The 12,030-nt window shown below is 35.9% G+C and overlaps 1 protein-coding gene across 2 annotated transcripts in view; it reads right to left on the bottom strand.

Annotated features, from left to right (window-relative positions):
* The window catches only part of ADGRB3 (adhesion G protein-coupled receptor B3), a 708,182-nt gene that overhangs the window by 133,391 nt on the left and 562,761 nt on the right, over positions 1–12,030 (bottom strand). For both annotated transcript variants that reach the window (XM_084755178.1, XM_084755177.1), the window contains exon 19: positions 7,939–8,041. In XM_084755178.1, the coding sequence (XP_084611304.1) occupies positions 7,939–8,041 (103 nt within the window). The remainder of the gene's footprint in view (positions 1–7,938; positions 8,042–12,030) is intronic.

Raw genomic sequence — 12,030 nt, forward strand, 5'->3', positions numbered from 1 at the left:
GTAGTGGTTCTCAACCTTCCTGATGCTGTGACCCTTTAATCCAGTTCCTCGTGTTGTGATGGCCCCCAACCATAAAATTATTTCATTGCTACTTCATAAATATAATTTTGATACTCTTATGATTTTTAGTGTAAATATCTGATATGCTGGTTATCTGATATGGGAACCTTGTGAAAGGGTCATTTGATCTCCCAAAAGGTTGTGACCCACAGATGGAGACCCATTGGCTCAAGGCAAGAAATTCCTGCACTGCACCACTTCCCGAGGACCAATGGACAGTTGGTAATCAGAATAGACTTGACATTCTCAGCTGCTGTTTGACACAATGCCCTGACATTTGCTGAATGAGGTCTCGCTCTTGGGTAGTTTTTCTCTGTTTTGATGCTGGGCTCCAGAAACCCTCACTGAATGTCCAAACTGGCTTTCTTATCTCTCCATGTCTACTCCTGACATTGGTACCAGTTTAGTAACTCCTGTCTGTCAACCAATTCCACCTGCATCATCCTTGCTTGTCATGAACCCATCCTTTAGGTTGATTTTGTGTTCCGTTTTCATGTGGTCCCTGGCTTTTTCTGAATAAAGTTGGACTTTTATAACCAAGACATCCACTTGGTTACAGTAAAATAAAAAAAGTATTTGAAATCCTACTGCTGGACAAAATAGTCCTTGAAAGCCAGGCACTGGCAAAATTAAGAAGTGAGCCAACTGTTTGCTTCCTTAGTTGAGAAATTTTAAGGAATTCCTAAGAACCTCAATAGAGGTAGCAGAAGGCCTCAAAATAGACTCAAATGGATTATACAGAAGGATTACATTTAAATCCTTCTATAAACACCAAAGCCAATCAACAAATTAGATTTTAATAAATCTAAATAAGAGGCTTTTGCTTCTTCCATTGGAGTCATATATATCTGAGAGATCATAAACACACATTTGGGAAATTATTGGCAGGCGTTGTCTTACAGGAAAAGAATTTTAAGTAGGTATGCTTTGAAAGGCTATAAAGATGATTTTACGACTTATCAAGGAAAAGATCCGTATTTGTTAGGTGTTAGCGTCTCTTTGACTAAAATCTAAGAACTAGATTTTCATCACTACATGCTGTCTATCACTTGGAGCTGGAAGAAAACAGCTCCTGAGGAAATACAACATCGTTATCATATCATCTGAGATACTGTCCAGAGTAGGAAATACTCAGCCTTTGTGAAACTATTGCTACAAATGCAACAGACCCAAATGGTGGATTTCTGTAAATTCATGTATGGGTTAGCTGTCTTTGGGCCATATGACGAAGTAGCTGAACTAAGCATTGTTAAAAGGGAAAGACTTAGTCTAATTCCTAGTTTTAGATGTTTAGATCTACAGTCCTTGGTTCTATGATTCTGAGATATGATATCCTGCCTGCAGATGTATAACAATGGTGAGGCTGTTCACTTGAATGCAGGCCAGAAGGAGAGCAGCAAACTATGTGTATGTGTATAAAAAGATGCATCACCCAACATAAAACACCACTGACCCATTTTCTTCATTTCAGACCCATGTTTCATAGTTCTATTACTTTTTAAAAGTCTATTCACATTATTTTAAACCAGTCAGTATAACACTCATTAATTTGTAGCCCCTATAATCTAATCATCCCTACAAATGCAATCAGACACAAGCAGAGGTAAGTTTTACCAACCTTTTATGTGTCTTAAATCCACTCAGGTTAGCACTTAAAATTAGCCATAAGAATTTATTCATGTAATAAATATGTGTCATACGCTGACAATACATATACTACATACTGGCAATAGACTTAGGGATGAGTATAACTAAGTCTTAACCCTAGAGCTGTGTAGTGAGGCTCAAAACAGGCAACAGAGCACAGCGTGATAGGTAAGCACCAATGATAATGTATCCAAATATAGAAATATACCCAGTATATATGCACACGACCTTGATCAAGTCTTCTGGAGCAATGGCTAGCATTGCGATGGGGGAACAATGCTGCGGCATGAAGTACTGCACGGAGCAAGAAGCCATCAAGTGACTTTGGTGAGACAAAAGCAGTGTGGTGTTACAGGTGTGATGAAATAAAACCCAACACAATAAAATGAGAATGCAGTGGTCAGTAGAATCATGTTAATATTAAGGCAGGTTGATAAGTTGATGAGCTCTTAAGTAAAAATTATTTCTGAGATCTGGTACATCAATGAAGAAAAACTAGTGAATAGAAACTTTGGATAAATATGTTCCATTCCCTTCATATGGTCACGGTTTGAAAAATCACTTCTGAAGACAATACATTAGGGCGTGGGGTCAGACTGAATTCTACTTCTGTGAGATGAGCTATGGAGTAGAGTGGGTTACGTGATGCTACGAAGCAGCAGCTGTATCTGACAGAGACAGGGCTATGTTTGAGAACTGAGGGATCAGCAGGCATAGGTAGATGAGGTACTGGTCTTGTATCAGGGTGACAGAGATAGTGAAGATGATTTCCAAAGTCCCAGCACTCAACGTTTAGAAGTGTGTCAATGTGGAATGAGGACACAGAGTGATGCTAGTAGAGAATAGGAAATTCCACAAGAGGAAATCTGAAGCCCCAAAATAGAACACATTCAGAGGTACATTCGGCATTCTTCATCATCACCAGCGTAGTCACTGCAGACACTCAAGGAATGTGTACCAAGCACTGGGTTCTGGGGTCAAAATGTCAGAGGTACTGGCTCTTGAAACTTTGACAAGAATCTATGGTATAAAGCTATGGACCATGTTCCACATCGTATAACCAGCAGTGGAACATTTAGAATGCTTAGGCTTTCCTCCTGAAGATGCTTTTAACCACCTGCATCCTAGAGAGAGAATGGTCCCTCCCAGCAAAGAATACAGAAAACTGAAACTCAAGGACAAGGAATCTGTTCCATGTGGCTCTCAGGGGGTACAGAATGGAAGCTGTGAGGCACACATAGCCAGCTTTCCTGGAAGCTGAAAACACATAGGTAGTCACAGGCCCTTTGTTTAGGTGAATGTGTGAATAAGCTGTGCCTTTGGTCAAAGAAAGTCTTAGGCTGCTAGGAGAAAGAGAGAAGGCTTGACACAGTTTAAGATATCCGAATGGAGGACTTCAATTTTAAAAGATACAGGTATGACCAATGAAAAACTTCTTCCATTGTCCATATCTTACTAACTTGGTCAATCTTTATTAAATATTCCCTTAAAAACTACATAATTAAAATATGTCAAATGGACTGCAGAGATTGCTTGGCTGTGAAAGGCAAATCTCATAACCAAAATTCATCATGGTTAGAAAAATAAAATAAGTACACAATAAAGAGAGGCAACTTTGTAGAGTTTAAGTGTTATGAGACAGCAATTTTCTGTATCTTTTACAGTTTTTCATTAAAAGATATAGCTAATTACACACTCCAATACTATATATATTAAAAGCTCATGAGATCAAACTGCCTAAATATTAGTGAGAAGATAACATACATACCAAGTAGTTTACAAGTTTCCTTTTACCAGCCAATGAAGAATTCTGATTAAATCCTAGTCTTCTAAGACTAAAGCTATTGCATAATTTTCCCCTCATGTATTTAAGTAGTTTTCAAAACTTTATACTTTTGTACTGGATAGAATGGCCTAAGCTTATTTGATCATATTTTGGTATTTTCCCTATGATACAATAGTTTAATCTTTATTCAAGTAGGGGTCCAGTAATGTACAAGTCATAAGGATCAACTGGCATTGTTTTCAAAAAGTCCATACTTCTGAGGCGGCAGCTACACTCCCTTCTGATCCAGTTTTATCTATAGATAATCAACATACAACTCTCCACCAAAGTCAGTGCAAAATATTGGCCTCAACTGAGATATTTGTTTTTGGGTAACTGTTACACAATAATATGTTCTCTTTCGTAAAAATACAGATATTCAGTATATATGAAATAATAAACACCATTAGTCATTTCTTACTTTTGATTTTTTTGTTTGTTTTTGAGATAAGATTTAAGAATCCATGGCTATCCTAGAACTCCATAAGTCCAACAGGTTGCTCTCTAGCTCACAGAGGTTCCCCTTTGCCTCCTGAGCACTGGAATGAAAGGTGTGAGCCAGCATGTGCTCTGTTCTTCTATCATTTAAATAAATTATATTTAATTTTCCACTGAGACATGTATCCTGGACCTCTTAGAGAAAGGGCCAAAGCTTTATGCCCAACCATTCTGTACTAGACATTGGGTTAGGTATATTTCTGACTGAGTCTTGCTGACCGAAGGCCACAGAACTCTTCTACAGAAGAGCATTATATCCACTTTCAGAGGATATTTCATACAGGGTATTGACAAAGTATCCAAAACCACACACACACACACACACACACACACACACACACACACACACACACACACACACGAGCTCTGCCTGAGTCTTCAGAACAAGTTTTGGTACTGACTTGTTAACAAGCATTGATCTAATAACTATCTGTTGTAGGTATGGCATTTAATTATAACCTAGTAGTGATGTTGAGGATGAGAAGCTATCTCATCCTCTTAGTACACTGAGTACACTGAAATTCTTGGTTGCTTGTGATTACTCAACCACTACTACCATATAATAAATTGAATTATTTTGAATAGTATAAATATTTTTGTCCAATTTTCCTTCCTTCTGGTGAGGTCTATGTAATCTTTGGGATGATAAAGCATATGGCAGACTCTTGGAACAAAACAAAATTATATTTGGGGAAATTTTAGTAATTAAGTAAACCATTTCATGAGTTTACCTGTATCTTAAATGTTCCTTGTTGCAAATTAACAGCATCAAAATTAATCCACAAAACTACACAATTACACATGCTTACTTTATGGTATAAACCTATGGACAGTAAATCTGAGTGAAATATGAATATCCTGCTTGAGGTTTTAAAATCCATAAAAAGATCAAAAGACAAAGCTTCTTCATGAGAAAAGCTCAAAATACAATGAAGCAAGTTATAATTAAATTTTACAACAACATTTTAAGAGGAGAGATAAGATGGTGCATTTGATTCTGTATTTTACTGCCAGCCATTGAATCTACAGTTTAAATATTGAGTATATTAAATTTGGATTATTTTGGCTTGTTTCTTCCCCAATTCAAAAGCAAGCAGAGAGCACAGCATGATAATCAGGTCAATTATATTTTAGCAGAGAGTCGGGAAAGACTACACTTCAACACTTCAGCATGATTCTGGACAGCAGCAGCAAATGCCAGTTTTCACACAAAGTAGACAAGACAGTAGTACCAAATAATTTGCTCATCAAGAGTCTTCTCCTATGTTTCCATTTTCCAAGTGGGGAATACTAAAACACTAGTCAAAACTTGTCAGGAAAGTCAGACGTAGGAATCTGACCATTACAACTTGTCTATAGTAGCTAAGAAATCCTACGTACAACCCGCACAAGACACAGTTGGTCACCAATCAATATTTTTACTTTTTACACTTTACTTCCCTTGGAGTTTATATAGATTATATCTATATAAATTATGCATTTTCATCTTGGTTATGGAAAGGTGGGTATAAACATTCACATCCCAAATAAAATATGACCCATTTAATTAAATTCAAGTCTCACACGTAATTGCTACCCCTTAGGAAATCTGTTATTGCTGAGAATGACTTAGAATAAAATTCTATTTCTTCCATTTTTATCTCCTCTTCACTCTAATATGAATTGTCTTAAGCTTGTAAGAACAACAATGCCAAACCAATAACACAAAATTATTGTAGAATAAGAGAACACCACATAATCACCACCACCTACTATCCACGCCCCCCACGAGCATCAATAACTAACAGCAAAAATTAGCATAGTCAATCTGGCACAAGCCCACTATGGTTCCACATGAAATCTATTCTGCAGTTAGTTTCCTGGGGAGCAACCATACCACATTAAACTTTTCTTTAGTTTTTAATAAGCACACACCAGCCACTTCTCACAATCAGAAATGAGAAGGAAAACAAGACTTGTCTCATCTTGCTACTGACATTGAAAATATTTGGAAATATCAAAAAGATACGTTTATTTATAAAACAAGGATACCAAAAGCTTGCAAAGGCCAAAGTGAACAACACATAAGGAGTTTTTTTTGTTTGTTTTTTGAAGATTCTAGTTTCTGGATATTGCTAACATTCGGATAGACACAATCACAACCTGGCTGTCATTAGTCACGTGACACCACTGAACTATTGAAATGCAGGTAATGAATATTGTAACAAGTTCTATTCCCCTAGGTGTGCTAGTAGGTTCCATGTTCCACCACATGAGATAGCTTTAAAAGCATAGTCTCTACTGAACATCACTGTTCACCATAGTCCAGAGAGAGGCATAACCCTAAAATTTAGGGTGTAAAAGCGATGGGCAGTAAGCGTTTTATACAAAATTCTTTAAAGGAGGCTCAACCAAACTTTAGCTTTATTTGTTTTTCCTGGCTCCTGCTTTAAAGGGAAGGGCTTCTTTTGCATGGGGAAGTTCAAAGACAGTCAGCCAAAGAACTGCTAGTGGGAACTAAGTGAGCAGAGATGACCAGAAGCCCAGCACACGGGGAGGATTGGAACGAAGACACAGGATGGGAGTTCACATCCTCACTCTTTCCTTCTCTCTGTTTCCTTCTCCTTCACTTCTTCCACTATTCTCTCTTTCTCATCTGAGCATCATGGTCACCTTTATCTTTTCAACTGCAGGTACCTCTGTGTCTTCTTTCCTCTTCCCATCTCTAATTGGTTCTTGCTCTTCTCTGGTTCTTCCTCTCTGTCTGTCTGTTTTCTATTTTGCTGTCTACTTCTTTTTTTCAAAAGTTTTACATTGATTGTCTTAAAATGGCCATGTACTTTATTTTAATAAATTTCTTACTCCTTTGTCTCTTTATTAAGGAAAAGAAACAAGAAGTGATGTATTGAAAATATTCAAGAACATGAAAGTAGTTTTTAGTTTTATAGGTTAATGGGATAATGTTTTGGTTTGTCTTCAGGGTCAGTGGCTTTCCCCTTGGGTCTTTTTGGCCTAGAGCAATGGGCCTCAAAGAGGAAGATGTACCTCTAAGGTCCTATCTAGATGCAGAATAGGAATTGTGAATCCAATCAAAGTACCCATAGTCTTTATAGGTGCTATGAGTATCTATTGAAAAAGCTTCTAAAAAGAGCATTTGAGTTTCTAATTTTAACTATTGATTTTGGTGTTTAAACTAATAATTTAAAAAGGAAATTACTCCTAAAACAATGAGGCCTGGGCAAAGTAATATGAGGGTGGGTTTCCTGAAATATAGTAGAGAATAGTTAAGTAAAGACAGTCATTTATGGAAGGCAGTAAGGACATTTAACAAAAAATATATTGTTCAATTCCTAAAAATGGGAGATGTAGTTCCACAACCTAATAAAAAGTGGTTATATGCTTTAATAACTGCAAAGTTGCTTAACTATCAAAAAGCTTTCAGCAAAGAAAACACTCTGAAAGGTCTGAACATAGACGTAGATAGATCCTGTGATTAGTGTGTATAAACCCTTTGGGATATAGGTTTTGAGTGATGTTGTGATTGTAATTCATTGATATAGTCATTTTAGTAACTGGTATGTTCATAAAGTAGACTTAAACACAGACACTATATTTCATTCTGGCTGAACACACTACACAATTGGGACAGTCAATAAAAATATGTGTTGTTGGTGTCTCAAGCCTTTGAAGACATATGGATTTGAATAATACTTAACACACATTCTGATTATTATACCGTCTACACCACTACAGGTATAAACCAATGGGATTCGTAATAAGAAGTACATTAATTCAGAAACAGATGTGACAAGTGAAAAAAAATCATATATTTCAAAACAAATATTTAGAACAAATACTTAGGCAAACCAATAACCAACTATATGCCAAAACAAATGCACAAACACAGCGAGAGTGGGTAATAGTCATACCTTATTGTGCGTCTGAGTCTGTCCAACGAGTATGAGGATATTGGATGAGATGATGGAGAGGCAGAAGTTAATCAGGATTATGGACCTCTCAGAGCGGATGTACCTAGTCAAAGAGAGAAAGAAATACGACAAATTTCATACTGCGTAATTAGTAAAATTAACTGTAGAAAGAACCTCTGACCCCAGACTTTATATAAAGAAACAAAGAACCATTTTTTTCATAAGTCTTTTTCTTAGGTTCCCAGTTTCAGAGTACATAGCATGTGTAAGAAACCTTCAAACTTATTTTTTTCTATAATATGTCATGAGTGATAGAATGTAAGTTGTACATATGTGAGAACAATGCACTATTTGTCTAGATAAATAAAATTTCTTGGAAATACTTCAATTATTGTAATATCTTCTTACACATGTACAAATACATTTCCAATATCTACATTGACCAGTAAAAACACAGGCCCAACAGTAAAGCTTCCCCCAAGATTTTGAGGCAACTCTCCTGTGTACTAGAAGGATGTGAAGCCATGAACATCAGTGGCCACTCAAGCCTCTTTTTTTTTTAATGTAGCTAGGCTGGTTCTTATGTCCTTGGGTATCACTTTCAAAAAAAAAAAGCAGCACAAGTATTTAGAAATAAAAATGAACACACTCCTTAAATGATCATTCACCATTAGGCTGGAACATCATCGGTGACTGCCATGTTTTACTCAGGAAAAAATGTGCATATATAATCTGCTATACAATTATAAAGTGCACTGAGAATGTAAGTAACAGGAAAAAAAACTGTTCAGAATCAAGTGTTCCACCAGCTATTTACCCTGAAAGGGTAGCAGCTGTTTTCCTAACTGTACCCTGTGGTAATCACTGAATGACGTTAACTGTAAGAGAACCTTGTACTTGCTGTGTGTTTCATCCAGTTCCATTTGTATTATAACATTTCTCATTCCATAGCAGGCATAGGATTTTCTGTACAATGGTAGATGGGGCAACCACAGATCTGGAAGTACTTTTTAAAAGATATAATCTCACAAAGTTCTTTCTCTCTCCCTACTTTGTCATTGAATAGTATGCAGGCAGCAACCACGTTCTCAAAAAGTTGAAGCAAAATAATAAATAAGAAAACCAGTAACACCAAAACACAAAAATTAAGTTTGATAATGGTAGAGAATTACTCTTCACAAATAAACCCAAATTGGACGAAGTTAGGCTGACAGCACAAAATGGGCTTCAAGTCTTGTTGGACCTTTCTCATGCATTCTGAATGGCTAACTGTGATAAAACACACACTGGGGTACTAAAGGTATCAACAAATATTATGTTGTTCCCTTTTAAGGATGGAGGCTACAAATTTTTTCTGATTTTAATGGCTTCTATGGTAGTACAAATACACATCTTGACACTATCAAAAAGCACTTCAGTGACATTTTCTGCTTATAAATAGAAAAAAAAAATCACAGAGCAATAAAAGACCAACTGGCTGCACTGCGCACTGTTGAGATGTTTTCTTTTCTCAGCAATACTGAGTCATATTGTTGTTTTAAATACTGCTAAGAAATGTCACTACTTTCAACATTGTCATACGACATTCTGTATTTTAAAAAAAAAATGTGGACTCTCTTTGTTGATAAGTTGGGTGAGAGGACATGCTAAATTGCTTCTTGATGTAACAGTGCATTTCTCCCAGTTGTATGGGTGGATGGAAAGAAAACAGCTTACTGTATTGTTACTGTCATAATCATCATCATCATAATGATAAACATTATCATGATTACCAATAGTGTTAATAGCAAAGATAGTAATATCTCTAAGAATTGAGCCTAAGAGTATCACACATGCAAGATGAGCACTGCCACTGAGCCATGCTTCCAGCCCTGTAAATTTTTTAAAGAATACTTTTTAATAACTCCATGGATCACCTATACACTTCAAAATAGCATGCGATTTATAATTTACATGCTAATACATTTTATAAATCACTATAAATATATTAATCCTAAATTTTTTATTAGAGAAGAAGGCAGGAGGATCCCAACAAATGATACATTCCGAATCAAATTGTTCTCATGTGTATTTGATGTTTATAAAGTACATTGAATGAATCATTCTGTAAGATCCACTTAGAAATTCATGAGTCTTGACACTTCTTTCAAGTTGTAATTATTATTTCAATTTTTCCTTGGATAGATGATGAATTGATGACCACTTAATTCTCAGGAATCTAGGTTTGTGCTGTTTCTTGGTGGTCGCTTTGGTAATTCTCAACTTCAGGATAAGTTTGGATAGATTCTTTAATGATTTTCAGAAATTCCTAGAATTCTGTTGTAGTAAGTGACTATGCTGCATTTTCTGAACTTTAGAAAGCTTCATGTGGATCAACAAATATATCATATACTCACATATATTCTAGGTGTGTGTGTGTGTGTGTGTGTGTGTGTGTGCATACATGTGTGCCTGTGAGTGAGTGAGTGTGTGTGTGTGTGTGTGTGTGTGTGTGTGTGTGTGTGGAGAGAGAAAGAGAGAGAGAGAGAGAGAGAGAGAGAGAGAGAGACAGAGACAGAGACAGAGACAGAGACAGAGACACAGAGAGAGAGAGACAGAGACAGAGACAGAGACAGAGACAGAGACAGAGACAGAGACACAGAGAGAGACAGCAACAGAGAGAGACAGAGACAGAGACAGAGACAGAGACAGAGACAGAGACAGAGACAGAGACAGAGACTGAGAGGATTCAGCAGAAGGTGGATTTGTACCTGAACAGAAACTGCTGAAAATATAACTCATTTCTAAAGGATCCAATGGGTATGAATTATAATGTTATCGTGATTACCTAGTATCTTAGCCAATCCCTTCATTAACAAAAAGGACATGTCTTTCATGCTGTTTGGGAAATTGTAGTCTTCCAAGCATGCCAATTCATTCTTATAAGTCAACAGCCTAGTCGAATCTGGAACATACATTTTTGTTGTCCACAATGTTATATTTGCATCAGGCATTTTTCTTCTCTTACAGGATCAGCATGGTTACTCTAAAAGTGTTTCCCTGGTGGACAATACTACTGTAATGTACCTGGGCCAAAATGTACACACATTTTTTTTTGCACAAAGCATGAAACAACTTAACATATTTGACAATTTAAATGTCTTTCACAATTCATTCTTCCTTGCAAATGAGCAAAAGCCATAATGGACAGTAATCTTTTATTTAAATGTCAATGTTAATCTAAATAAATATCTCTTTAATTAAATAGCAATTGATTTTTAATTTTTCTGCTGATAGCATAAAACTCTAAGTAAATATAAAGGTTTTTGAGGTAAATAGATCAACTTTTGCAGTTATATCAAATATTTTGCAAAATAGATCATATATTCAGGAAACACTAGGCAATTATCTGCATACTAATGTAATGTAATGTAATGTAATATTGCATTTTTGACCACTTTAACAATGACAATGGTTATAAAATCCATTAAATAGTTTGGCCATATGGTACATATAAATCGTCAATGCATGAGTAGACATACTAAATCTCACAGGCCCAATTTTTAGTTGTATTCTAAGAAGTGCCAAAGAAATTACCTAGAAAAATATTTAATTTCCATAGACTATTAAATAATTACAATTTAAAATATGGGAGAAAAATTCAATCATTTCCCTCTCATATTTTTTATGATGTCCTTCTTTCAAATTTGTCAAATTTTGACTCATGACAAACACTGAAGTAAGTGACCTTTTGAAGAGAACTTTGGAAATTTGTTAATTCTTTTAACATCAGAGAAGGCTTTACTCATTGTACAGGACATACTGAAAGAATGTTTGGTATTTTAGAACTTGATATCTATTCCTGTAGAGAGAACGCTGAGTTCTGAGGTTCAGTGACAACCAATATAAACAGTATCCACACAGAGAAGAAACGAGGCATAAGAGAGTTGTGTTTATATGCGAAGAACTTGTCCAAGTCTATAGTCATATGAGTTAGAAGAAAAGTATACACACAGTTTTGTTTATTTATTTTAATCATAAGCAAATATGGCTCATTTTCTCCAGTTCTATCACAAATGTTCTAATTCTGTTATAACAATGCTCCTTTCCATA

Source organism: Acomys minous, assembly GCF_964271855.1.
Source record: "Acomys minous genome assembly, chromosome: 13".
NCBI classification, from domain to species: domain Eukaryota; kingdom Metazoa; phylum Chordata; class Mammalia; order Rodentia; family Muridae; genus Acomys; species Acomys minous.